Here is a 13,705-nt window from a genome sequence, read left to right on the forward strand (position 1 = left end):
AGTGGGGGAGGCTGGGATTCAACCAAGTTGACTACGGGTGGGGTCCACCGGTACACGTGGTGCCCATACAAGGGTCAAGCATAATCCCCGTAGGAATTGTGGGGTACATGCCTCTCAGCCTCCTCCCAAACAAAGGAATTCGTTTGATGACGTGGTGCGTTGAGCAAGATCATCGCCATCCCTTCCTCCATCAAATGCATGCTCTCATGGATATATGATATTATTATTATTATTATAATAAGCTCTTTTTTAATTTATCTTAATCAATAATGCATAGCTAAGGTCTTTGCCCTATTTAATTAGTGTTTACGTGATCCCATGAAATGGAAAAAATATTATTTATATTAAAATCAACTATTAAAATTTATCGATATATATAAATATATATGTTTGTTTAATTTATTTTTACTATATAATTTATATTTTAATATATATTCTATAATAATAACTAATTTTAATAGTTAATTTTAATGTATAAATAATATTTTTGTACATTCGGTGAACTACATACTCTGAGATATATATACCTTGCTTCTGCTTCACTTTCGTCTTTCTATTCTGGCTTTGTCTATTCTTAAAGGAGAGTTGACAAATTGATTCAAATGGAAGGATGAATGTAGGTCCTTTTGCGTAGACCTTGTTTTGGTTACGTGGCCAATTCTTTGAGTGAGTTTATTATTGTTGTGTTTGTTTGGATGATAATCGAGAGTTTTGTGATTTCTTCAAAAGTTGTTTTTGGTTCTTCTTTAAATATTTTTGAAGTAAAAGTGCTGCTTAATTTTTAGAAAGCACCGCATTTTTTCCTTTTTACGGAAGGATATTAGAATTGGTTGTTAAGGAAACAGTTTAAGAATTAAACCTTTCTTATTATACAATAATGCTATATGAGTAATTCTATATCTATGTATAATAAATAATAGAAAAAGTATAAGTAATCAACAACATTTTTTAACATTTTTAACAATGGGTAAATAATGTGAATTAATAGGATTAAAAGAGTAAATTAATCTTAAATTTAATTAGTAGCATTAAATTAGAGTGTAATATATTTTTATTTGATTGGTGATTGTTTATGTTGTTCAAAATTTTCATTGTTCCCCTAGTACTCCCCTTCTCCTAAATAATAATATGCAAATTTGATGCATCGGATGTATGAGGAAGCAAGCCAGGTTGCTCATGATGCAGTTGGAAGTATAAGGACAGTAGCATCTTTCTGTGCTGAAGAAACAGTTATGAAGCTATACAGAAAGAAATATGAAGGTCCAATGGAAAAAGGAAAAAGAAAAGGGTTGATCAGTGGAATAGGATTTGGGGTTTCATTTTTCTTTCTCTACTGTGCCTATGCAACCTGTTTCTATGCTGGAGCTAGATTTGTGAAGGATGGCAAGACATCATTCTCAGATGTTTTAAGGGTACTTAGTATTAACTCTTTTAGCACCACTTAATCTGATTAAACATATCAGAGTGACATTGTTAATCATTAGAAGCCTCCTTCTCTAAATACTTTGCAGGTTTTCTTTGCTTTAACTATGGCAGCTACGGGAATTTCCCAGTCAGGATTCAGTTGCTCCTGATTCTAGCAAAGTCAAGTCAGCGGCTGCTTCCATATTTGGACTACTTGATATGAAGTCAAAGATAGATCCAAATGATGAGTCTGGTACAACACTGGATTGTTTAAAAGGTGAAATTGAGTTTAGCCATGTAAGCCTATGTTTGACCATCCATTCTGGCAAAGTAAATTAAACACCCTTATTTCAAACTCTATTTCATGTTAGTATCAACGTGATGAAAATGCATTTTAATCAAATATTGTTGTTCTATGGCCACAGTGCATTGGATGCAGAGTGAGAGAGAGTTGTTCATGATGCATTGTCAATAGAGCCACTGTAGTTGTGGCACATCGTCTATCCACAATTAAAAATGCAGATGTCATTGCTGTGGAAAAGGAAAGGCATGAGACTCTCATTAGTAAGGAGGACGTATTTTATGCTTCCTTGCTCCAACTTCATTCTAGTGCCCAGTGCCCATTCTGAGGGTTTCTAAAAGGTAGTTAGAATCGCAAAATCGATTCTCATTCTATTCCTCCTTTCGTCACGTTCTTGCTCTGCGTCTCAGAGAAGCAGTGTTCGCGCAGAATCGACGAGTAAGCACGCCAAATCGCCAGGCTTGAACCCTAGGTTTATGTGTGTTCAGCTTCATGCCTCCATTTTTTGCCTCTCTCATTAACATGTTTCTTGCTCTCTCCCCTATGTGCTGGTGGCGCCGTAGCGGTGGCTCAACCTCTCCCAGTCTCGCGCCATCTTCATCGCTCTCCTCTCTTCTCCTCTGTCAGTACTCTGCCTGTCGTGCTTCTCTCTCAATCTCTCCTTTCACTTCTCTTCTCGCTGCTGTGTTGTTGTTGTTGCTGCCGTTGGCTTTGCAGATTCTTCTATGCTCTTATCGATCGGTTTATTTTTGCTAGTTCTATTGAATATCTTGTGTGGAAGTGATAGAATTTTAAATGCCAAAGGAAATAGAAGGGAATAAAAGTAACTGTTTAGTCCAATTTAAAATAATTTTTTAAAAAAATTTATTTATATAAAATAAATTGATTTTTTTTAAACCATATATCCACTGCAAGTGAATTTCTGCCTTCTTATAATCTTATTCTAAGCTAGTTTATATATTGCTAATTTAACTGAATATTATATATTGATTATTATACTGTTATGAGCTATGTTGGATCTATTTATTTTATAATTTTGTTTAATTAATACATTTTTGGATTGTTTTTGAATGATTGAATTGTTTTTGTTATTGTTATAATTCTTTAAGGGAAAGTCTTGGAGGTCAACAATTTTTTAAAAAGTTGGCCAGCATTTAACTATCAAAAAAAGATTGAATGATTCTATACTATTGAATTTAATCTCACACCATTAAAAACATTATTGATAGCCAATTGATAATTACAAAATACAAAAATTGCTGATCCACTAGCACTCCTCATTTCTTAATCTTTTTCTGGTAATCACATTTTTTTATTTATTTAAATTAATTTTATGTCATCAAATTATATATTTATAATTTACAAGTTAGGTTTACATTTCGGGTAATGCTAGGTAGACAAAAAAAGCAGTCAGAACTTGTCTTATGTAGCATTTATTAATTATCGCAACAATTAATGAATGCTAAATAAGACAAGTTATTGCTGTTTTTGGCTGATTTTCTTTGGTTACTAAATATTCTTGATTCTATATTAACACTTTGAGTTGAGATAAAAACTACAATTTTATTATATCTGTCTTTCTATTTATAATACCAAAAAATTTAATATCCACTATCCTATAGAAATTTAATAGCTTAATGGATTAAAAGTAGAGTGTTAGGAATAGTAAATTTTGTAATTTGTAGTCATTAATTACTTATTTTTTTTATTGGTTAAGTACCCGCTAGATTTTAATAAAATTGCTGCCCAAAAACTTTCTCGCATTAAAAATTAGAATTACTAAATTTTTGTACGTTACATGGTATTTTGAACAATTTTAAATATCTTATACCCGGTAACAATTTACATAAATTAAAAGAAGAAAAAATAACTTAAGGCAATATGATAATTTTACTTTCAATTAATTTAGTTAAATCGTTTTGAAACAAAGTTATGCGTGGTTGATTCTTTTCTTCCTCTCTGGTCCTTGTTCAAGATTTCTCATAAACATGGGTGCCTTGGTGGTATAAATTTTTTATATTTTATATAGTGATTAGAAACAAAATACTTACGATGATTGCTTTTTGGCATTCTGTTGTTTAGTTTCTTTCTGCGGCAGTTAGTTAGTTGGTTGGTCAGAAGATGGAAAATATTTTCGGTCCCTCCTTTACCTGGATAACCAACCCAAAGTGTGTGTTGCTGTTTTTCTGCAAAATTATAGTACCTTCAAGTCTATGTTAATCGAATTGGAGAATCAATAAAACACACTTCAATTTACTTCATTAACATTTTTTTTGGTTGCCCATAATATTCTCCAACCCGACAGGCTAAAGATTAATCCGTTGCGGATCTAAGTTTCATTTAAGGACTTGCCGTTGGCCAATGGGTTGTTACATGCACAAGGCGGGATTCAAATATCCGACACCTGCTTAAGCGGACTAGTGAGCTGACCGCTCGACAAACCCAAGTTGGTTTATTTCATTAACATTTTATTTATGTATTTATAATTTGGTGTTCTTGTTTTTGAAAATCCTGTGGGATAAGTCCATGTTCTAAGATTAAAAAAGAAAAGGATATCAACCCTTTGCATCATTATGGAATGGCCATGAAGGAATCTACCTTAGGGGTACTTCCAGGAAACACACGTCGCAATAATATGTCTATGTGCTCCTTTTGTTTGTTGCTTAGCCTTCACGTATCTTTAGAGTTTCACATTTAGTCACAACTTGGTATGCTATAAAACGTTATTATATACATGATAAGAATTTTTCTAACTAAGTTGTTTGGTTCTGTTTCAACCTTACACTGCTTCAATAATTTTGTTATTTTGTAGTAGTGTTACATAACATAGGACTTAAGAGTGTACTAGGGAGATGGGGCGTGAGAACGGTTACAAACGTGATGATGAGACAAGTTCATCAGAGAACCAAAAAGAAACAGTTCCATACTTCAAGCTGTTCTCGTTTGCAGATTCCACTGACATCTTGTTGATGATTGTTGGGACCATTGCCGCCATTGGAAATGGTATGGGAATGCCTCTCATGACATTAATATTTGGCCAAATGGCAAACGTCTTCGCTGATAACCTGTACAGTGAAGATATTGTCAACCAAGTTTCCAAGGTAAAATCCAGGAAACTAATATTCAGCTTAATGTGTATGTAATTGTGAAGAACCAAAATAATATTTAGTTATGCTGACCAAAATTGCAGATCAGTCTGAAATTTGTGTACTTGGCAATAGGCATAGGTGTTGCAGCATTCCTTCGTAAGTACCCCATAATTAGGTCACTGATTTTTGTTAACTCAACACAGTTATATATGAGTTATTCAGCAATGAAGATCATTGTTTCATGCTGCAGAGGTGGTATGTTGGATGGTGACAGGGGAAAGACAAGCTGCAAGAATAAGGGGTTTGTACTTGAAGACTATTCTAAGACAAGATATTGCTTTCTTTGATAAAGAGACAAACACTGGTGAGGTCATAGGTAGAATGTCAGGTGACACAGTCCTTATTCAAGATGCCATGGGTGAGAAGGTAATACTAATAATACTACTATATCTATATCTATATCTATATATGTATCATATGCTGCTGCAACATTCATATACTAAAAGGCTTGCTTGCATAAACAGGTTGGGAAATTTGTGCAGTTAATTGCAACATTTGTTGGAGGGTATGTGATATCATTTGTCAGAGGGTGGCTTCTAACTCTTGTCTTGTTGTCTGCTCTTCCAATTCTCGCTATAGCTGGCGCAGCTTTGGCCATCACCATAGAAAAGATGGCAACCATAGGTCAAAATGCTTATGCAAAAGCAGCACATGTAGTTGAACAGACAATAGGTTCTATAAGAACAGTATGTTAACAAAGCCTAAATAAATATCTTTGAAATTTATTGTTAGCTTCAGAGTCTTATATCAGGTTCTGCCATGATATTGATTGTTTCCTTTTTTACATGTATTTCAAGGTTGCATCCTTCACTGGGGAAAAGCAAGCAGTATCTAGTTATGAAAAACGTCTTGAAGATGCATACAAATCAGGAGTTAGCGAAGGCATAGCAGCTGGAATGGGTTTTGGTGTTGTTACCTGTGTCATTTTTTGCGGTTATGCTTTGGCTGTATGGTATGGTTCAAAGATGATAATGGAAAAAGGATATAATGGGGGTATGGTGGTCAATGTCATGGTTGCTGCGTTAAGTGCTTCCATGTAAGTACATAGATACCTTCGGGATAAAACTAGATGCATTCTATTTGCTTGCCTAATTCTGTGTATGTATATGTTAGGTCTCTTGGGGAAGCAAGTCCTTGCTTAAGTGCTTTTGCTTCGGGTAAAGCAGCAGCCTATAAAATGTTTCAAACAATTGAGAGAAAGCCTGAGATTGATGCTTATGATCCTACTGGAAAAACATTGGAAGATATTCATGGCGATATAGAGTTGAGGGATGTCTATTTCAGTTATCCGGCCAGACCCGAGGAGCTGATATTCAACGGATTCTCTCTGCATATTCCAAGTGGCACAACTGCGGCTTTAGTAGGACAAAGTGGAAGTGGGAAGTCCACAGTTATCAGTTTGATAGAAAGATTCTATGATCCACAGGCAGGTGAAGTTCTTATTGATGGCATTAACATTAGAGAATTTCAGGTTAGATGGATCAGAGGAAAAGTTGGCCTTGTCAGCCAGGAGCCAGTGTTGTTTGCATGTAGCATCAAGGATAACATTGCTTATGGAAAGGAGGGAGCAACAATTGAAGAGATTAAAGTTGCAACTGAACTTGCAAATGCTGCTAATTTCATTGATAAACTGCCACAGGTTCTACAATATCAAAGGAATTTTTGGATTCATAATCTAACTCGTTAAGTAAACTTAATTAAATGCTTCCTTGTGATGTGTATGTAGGGATTGGAAACAATGGTTGGTGAGCATGGAACACAACTATCTGGTGGACAGAAGCAACGCATTGCCATTGCAAGAGCTATCCTAAAAGATCCAAGGATTTTGCTTCTAGATGAAGCCACAAGTGCACTTGATGCAGAATCTGAAAGAATAGTGCAAGAGGCCCTAGACAGGATCATGATCAACAGAACTACTGTTATTGTAGCTCATCGCCTAAGCACGGTGAGAAATGCAGACATGATTGCTGTAATTCATACAGGGAAAATGGTTGAGAAAGGTACAGAGCATGCAAAGATAAGACATGGATTCTCTCATCATGATAAAATTTTGTTTTATATATATTTGTAACTGACTTCATGTTTATCAATCAGGAACACATGTTGAATTAGTCAAGGACCCCGAAGGAGCTTACTCTCAGCTTATACGTTTACAAGAGATAAGAGAGGATGATTCATTAAAGAATGCAGACAATCAAAACAAGTCTGAACTCTCAAAAAGTAAAAGGTGGTCATTTCAAAGATCAGAATCATCTGCTGGTAGCAGTAGCCGCCACTCGACTTCCTTCGGCTTATCTACAGGAGCTAATATCCTTGACCCTAAAGTTGAAACTCCAAGAGAAGAGGATGTACCATCACAAGAGGTTCCACTATGGTGGCTTTTTTCCCTTAACAAACCAGAGATTCCAGTGCTTCTTATGGGATCTATAACTGCCACAGCAAATGGTGCTATATGGCCAGTGTTTGGTTTGTTGCTTTCTAGTGCCATCAAAACATTTTATGAACCATTCAATGAGTTAAAAAAGGACTCAAGGTTTTGGGCACTAATGTTTATGACCCTTGGACTTGCATCTTTAATTGCTCTTATAGCAAGAGGATACTTTTTCTCTGTGGCTGGCCATAAGCTAATCCAGCGAATTAGGTTGCTATGTTTTGAGAAGGTGATCAACATGGAGGTTTCATGGTTTGATGAGGCTGATCATTCGAGTGGCGCAATCGGTTCAAGGCTCTCGACGGATGCTACATCTGTTCGCGCCCTTGTTGGGGATGCATTAGGACTACTAGTTCAAAATATTGCAACAGCATGTACAGGCTTGATCATTGCTTTTGTTGCAAGCTGGCAATTGGCGTTGATCATTGTTGTCATAGCCCCTCTTGTTGGACTGAATGGATATGTTCAAATGAAGTTCTTGAAAGGCTTCAGTTCAGATGCAAAGGTGAGACTTTTTCCATCTCAATACTTTGCTATGAAAGTACTTCATGGTTTATTAGACTCAGCGAAAAATCCTATGATAATGTGCATATTTTTATGCAGCGGATGTATGAGGAAGCGAGCCAGGTTGCTAACGATGCAGTTGGAAGCATAAGAACAGTGGCATCTTTCTGCGCTGAAGAGAAAGTTATGGAATTCTATAAGAAGAAATGTGAAGGTCCAAGGAAAACAGGAATAAGGCAAGGCTTGATCAGTGGAATAGGATTCGGGGTTTCATTTTTTCTTCTCTATTGTGTCTATGCAACCTGTTTCTATGCTGGAGCTAGATTTGTGAAGGATGGCAAGGCATCATTCTCAGATGTTTTAAGGGTACTTAGTACTAACTCTTTTTAGCACTTGCACCTGAATTTTCAATATTTCTTCACTAAAAGCTTCCTTCTTTGGATTTGTTGTAGGTTTTCTTTGCTTTAACTATGGCAGCTAACGCAATTTCCCAATCAAGCTCACTTGCACCTGATTCTAGCAAAGCCAAGTCAGCTGCTGCTTCCATATTTGGACTTCTTGATATGAAGTCGAAGATAGATCCAAGTGATGAGTCTGGTACAACACTGGAAAATGTACATGGTGAAATCAAGTTTCGCCATGTAGGCTTTAAGTATCCATCTAGACCGGATATACAGATTTTTCGAGACCTAAGTTTGACCATCCATTCTGGCAAAGTAAATTAAGCACTCTTCTTTCAAGCTCCATTTCATGTTATCAAACTGATGAAGATGCATGTTATCAAACTAACCATTTCAATCAAATTTTCCAGACAGTGGCCCTTGTTGGTGAGAGTGGAAGCGGGAAATCCACAGTGATTGCTTTGTTACAAAGATTCTATGATCCAGATTTTGGTCAAATCACACTTGATGGGATAGAAATTCAGAAGTTGCAGCTCAAGTGGTTGAGGCAGCAGATAGGACTTGTAGGTCAAGAGCCAGTATTATTCAATGACACCATTCGTGCCAACATTGCATATGGTAAAGGAGGCAATGCAACTGAAGCAGAAGTCATACAAGTAGCAGAACTGGCCAATGCTCATGGCTTTATTAGTGCCTTACAACAGGTAAAAACAACACTCAACTTGTTGGTATTTGTGTTTTTCAATTGAGTTATGGTTTTTGGATTTGGTGTAATAGGGTTATGATACTGTGGTGGGAGAGAGGGGAATACAGTTATCTGGTGGGCAGAAGCAACGTGTAGCCATTGCACGTGCTATAATAAAGAGTCCAAAGATATTGCTACTTGATGAGGCCACAAGTGCATTGGATGCAGAGTCGGAGAGAGTTGTTCAAGATGCATTAGACAAAGTGATTGTGAATAGAACCACTGTGGTTGTGGCACATCGTCTATCCACAATTAAAAATGCAGATGTCATTGCTGTAGTTAAAGATGGAGTTATTGTGGAAAAAGGAAGACATGAGACCCTCATTAGCATGGAGGATGGTTTTTATGCTTCCTTGGTCCAACTTCATTATAGTGCGTCAACAGCATGACAATAACTTTGTTATGATGCTAGGCAATTCGTTATCCTTGCTTATCTTTTCCAATTTCCAAGATGAAAATTGGTACGTAGTGTGACTAATGTAATAGTTGTGTTGAATTCTTAGTAAAGAATTGGAAATAGATCATGCAATCACCATTTGGTAATGTTTGGAAAAAAGACAGACTGAGAGACTAAGATTGAAATAAATTTTAGTATTGTGTTTGATGTAAAATAAGAAACAGAGATTGAAATCAGAATGAAATTCTAATTTAATTTGCACAAAAGATAAAGTTGGAATTAATTAATTGAAATTGGAATATTTTAGGTATAAAATATTATTAAAATTTTAATTTTCGTCTCCAAAAATTTCAATTCTCTGTGTTCCTACTTTTTGAAGGTACTGAAATACTGAAATTTTAGAGACAGACTAAAATTTGAGTAATAATTTTTAGACCAACAAATATACTCAGTCCCAATCTCCATTTCAGTACTTCAAAACAAACGCTACCTTAATATTTTAGAGAAAGTAAAAAAAGAGTTTATAATATCCTACAAAAAGGTTAGTATTAAGAAAATTTCACCTTTTACAAAAAGGTTAGTATTAAGAAAATTTCACCTTACGCACAACACATACATGTATTTGTTAATGTTACAAGTGCGAGGAATGTATGAAATTAGTCTCACATTAAAGAAAACAAGGAAGAGTGAGAAGTTTATAAGATGAGAAACCCATTAACTTATAACCTTAAAGTTTTGAATTGGATGTGGTGTCTTCTCATTTTATGTTATCTCAGTTGATTCCTCCCCGAAATCTCCGCGTACTGTACTTAAAATGGACTATTTGTATCCAAAATGCATTTTATCTTAATAGTAGCCTTAAATATAGGTCGGAACCAAAACTTTGTTTTTGGATACAAAATTTAGAGGATAAATCTGCCTATTTTCTATTAAAGTGACATGCATGAACAAGAACTAACTAGATCATGAGCCATAAACAAAACGCATAAGCTAAAAGAAGCCACGAAGAAATAGTTTGATTTGTCCATACTGCCCTTTCATCAAAGATCACAAACTTCAGAATCAGGTCTATATTATCTTCATAAAAAATATATATACAAAATGAAATAAAGATGCTTCACTGTTGTGTTTTAGCAAAAGTAAAGGATGTATTGCAAATTGCTTACGAATTAAATATCAACACCAACGCCTTCTGGCCCAGATTCAACCACACGTGCAATCGAGTTTACATACTTTCGAAACTGCAACAATCAATGCATTATAGTTAGCTATTTCTCATTCATTATTACACCACCACTAAATTTTCAATCTCATCAGTGCTAAGAGTAAGGATTTAAGCACTTAGAAAATTGGACTTCTGTAGTAGGTATAAGTATAACAAATATAGCTCAAGTCATGAATCTTAATTTTCATTTCCTTGTGATTAAGGAGGCATTATGGATGCACTGTAAAGCTATTCAAGGCAACAAGGAGACTAGAACAGGCACAAATAGTAAAAGTAAACAATTGACCATGTACCTCTTCGATTATCTCTTCAGACTTGTGACCTAACAGTTCCACTTTAGCAGCTCCAGATTCCTTTACTGACTTCATTTTACCATTTGTAGCATCCACCTATCAATTGCAGAAGAAATAACAAAAATTCACTCTTTCATCACAAATTACTTTTTTTATTATGAAACTCAGAAATTGTACCTCTTCTAACACGGCCTCAACATTTCTCCGTCTTGTTTCGATGTCACGTTTCTTATATTCCACATCGGATGTTATACCATTTAGGTATTTTATTGATTTTTCCTGCATAATAGTGCACTCTTTCTCTACCTGCCTTTTCGTTTCTTCCATCTGCAAAACTAAGGAAGGGAAACAAGTAGAGAAGTTGCATGGTTTTATACTAAAAAAGCATTACAAAATAATCTAGCATATAGTTATGCCGCATTTCAGTAAACAGATGCCATTGAAAAGTTTGAAGAGAAAAATACAGCATTGAGTGAAAATAATTTAGGTCATTTGTGAACAGCTTTCAGCAATGTCTTCTGTAAAAATAGCAATATAAATTGGAAAAGGAAATGCGAGCGTTGCCTGCCCAAGAATGTACCTTTACTTTGTTTTTCAGCCAATTTGGACTCAAGGGACTTCTCCAATACTTGTTCATCGCTAAGTTTAGCTTTCAAAGCTTTAAGCTCCTTTTCAACCGATTTAGCAGAATTTACCTATATGAAGTGCTACTGATATCAAACAAGAGGTTTTGCACAATAGTAATCATTGAAGGAAGTTATATATATATAACAAAAGAAGCAGCTTTTCTCTCCATAGACCATGTTAATGTGGAGAATTCATATTATATTTTCAATCACTAAGACAGAATGAAAGCAGAACTCCAATGGCAAAACTACGTTGATACCTGTTCCTTTATAGCCAGCATTTGCTTGTAGTGCTTTGACATTTTCTTGCCAACCTAAGAAAAGAAGTTAAAAAGATAAATTGATTTGTACACTAAGAACAAAAGATTATTTATATATGCATGTTCATGTTGACATTGTGAATTTTATAGGTGGATTGATGGCTAGAACAAAATAAGAAAATGTCTATACTAGATTACTTTACTGCTGCCTAAAATACAGATGACGGAAAGAAAAACCTGCCCTGGAACAATATACCTTGGAATAAACTTCAAGGAGAGAAGTCTTCTCATGAAAAGTTTGCATTGCCAACCTTTCAGCTTTCATTGCCTCTTCTCGAGCTAATTTCTTCTCTTCTAAAGCCCTCTTTAGCAAAAAGTAGAGAAGATAATTTACATTAGTGAATAGGCAGAGAAAATATCTTAAGTCTCTACACAACAATAAAGAAACATATAACAATTAGTCAGTTATGCAAACAGAACATGTTAACTTGCATCATTAACAAAACAGAACAGAACAGTTTAGTTCAAACCTCACATAACAAAACACAATTTAACATAAATATAAAAAAGTAATAAACAAATAATGATTAGAAAGAAGTAGCTTATTTCATGGCAATTTTCATCACGCAGACACCTAAAAAATGGAAAGCATTAGTATCTGATCATACTTAAATTATTAAGAAGACAGTAAAGTAGTCCAATAATCTCCAGTTTAATGTTCACACAAGCAGGCTTGCAGGGAGAAAAGTATACAACATATTGGTTGCAAAGAACATAAAAGCAATTAACTTAGGTGATGCCTATAAAAGAACAATGAAGTGAACATCATCAACAAAGTTAATTTGCAATCGATGCTAATTATTGATACGAAACAGATAGAACTTGTACCTGAATTTTGTCAGGTGATTGGGCAATTTTTGAACGTAGATTCTCATTTTCTTGAGCATTTTGTGACAGTGTAAATTCAGCATTAGAAATCTGCATTAAGAAATGGAGAATAAGTCTATGATAAGGTTAACCATTCATTGCTGATTGTTATAATTAGCTTGTAATGTATTCAGAAGTTGCATTATCTATTGAAAGGAAATAAATTTTTACTCCTCTATAGATGTTCTGCCCATATACCATCCAAAATCACCAAGAATAAGCCAATAAGGCATAAGATTTGATAACTCACAATGATAAGCTTCTATAGACCAAAGCTACAGATGATATGATAAGGGAAAATAAACTCACCTTCGCATCCATTTCTTCTGCCTGGTCCTTTGACTTCTTTAAAGTAGTCCTCAGTGACATCTGATTTTTATTAAGGGTCATGATAGTGTTACGAAGTTCCGCAACCTTTGCATCAACCTCCTGAACAACAGCCATCTCTTTTTCCCTAGCTTCATTCAAGTTGGAAATCTCTGATTTCACCTGCAACCAGAAACGGTCAACAAAGGCTAATACTCAAGTAAATTCAATAATGATTACGTGATCCATCCACAAATAAACCTGAGGAATCTCATTCTCCTCCAAATTTATTCGCTGCTCCTCCAGAGCGCTGACTTCGTCTCCAATTTTTGATATCTCAACCAATTTCCCTTCCCTACAATTTTTTAATTGAAGAAAAGAAAATGAGAATTGAAAACAAGCAACAAGTATGAAAAAGGCTAATACTTCAATAATGATTACGTGATCCATCCACAAATAAACCTGAGGAATCTCATTCTCCTCCAAATTTATTCGCTGCTCCTCCAGAGCGCTGACTTCGTCTCCAATTTTTGATATCTCAACCAATTTCCCTTCCTTCCCTTCCCTTCATATATGAAGCTTGGATTATTGTGCTAAGAAATGCTTATCAGTTTCTCCTAACTTTCTATAGAAAGGGCAAAGAAGTATCCACCTATAGCCTATAGAGTTGACAATAGCGCCGATGAAAAACTCGGTGCGCTGAGTGTCCGGCATAAGGAGATCAGCGAACGTGAAC

General features: G+C 35.3%; 2 protein-coding genes and 1 pseudogene across 4 annotated transcripts in view; 2 read left to right on the top strand and 1 right to left on the bottom strand.

Moving 5' to 3' along the window:
• Window positions 1,054-2,378, top strand: LOC110263150 (annotated as a pseudogene).
• Window positions 4,178-9,473, top strand: LOC107646574 (ABC transporter B family member 21). The gene is made up of 12 exons (XM_016350750.2): window positions 4,178-4,806; window positions 4,896-4,950; window positions 5,045-5,220; window positions 5,319-5,540; window positions 5,652-5,890; window positions 5,968-6,493; window positions 6,581-6,854; window positions 6,949-7,790; window positions 7,889-8,155; window positions 8,242-8,505; window positions 8,601-8,894; window positions 8,968-9,473. Exons 1-12 carry the CDS (start codon window positions 4,558-4,560, stop codon window positions 9,322-9,324), a joined length of 3,765 nt encoding a protein of 1,254 aa, XP_016206236.1. The 5' UTR covers window positions 4,178-4,557; the 3' UTR covers window positions 9,325-9,473.
• LOC107646022 (probable kinetochore protein nuf2) overlaps window positions 10,324-13,705 on the bottom strand; it is a 6,809-nt gene continuing 3,427 nt past the window's right edge. For 2 of the 3 annotated variants that reach the window (XM_016350203.2, XM_021103939.1), the window contains exons 3-11: window positions 13,231-13,324; window positions 12,973-13,152; window positions 12,625-12,714; window positions 11,993-12,100; window positions 11,737-11,790; window positions 11,431-11,545; window positions 11,028-11,185; window positions 10,851-10,946; window positions 10,324-10,573 (exon numbers count right to left, since the gene is read on the bottom strand). In XM_016350203.2, coding sequence (XP_016205689.1) covers window positions 10,502-10,573; window positions 10,851-10,946; window positions 11,028-11,185; window positions 11,431-11,545; window positions 11,737-11,790; window positions 11,993-12,100; window positions 12,625-12,714; window positions 12,973-13,152; window positions 13,231-13,324 — 967 coding nt within the window. In that variant the 3' untranslated portion in view covers window positions 10,324-10,501. Of the gene's footprint in view, window positions 10,574-10,850; window positions 10,947-11,027; window positions 11,186-11,430; window positions 11,546-11,736; window positions 11,791-11,992; window positions 12,101-12,624; window positions 12,715-12,972; window positions 13,153-13,230; window positions 13,325-13,431; window positions 13,526-13,705 lie in introns of all 3 variants that reach the window. The other variant, XM_016350205.2, reaches the window with a different exon arrangement.

The sequence above is a fragment of the Arachis ipaensis genome, chromosome B06 (genome assembly GCF_000816755.2).
Source record: "Arachis ipaensis cultivar K30076 chromosome B06, Araip1.1, whole genome shotgun sequence".
Classification (NCBI taxonomy): domain Eukaryota; kingdom Viridiplantae; phylum Streptophyta; class Magnoliopsida; order Fabales; family Fabaceae; genus Arachis; species Arachis ipaensis.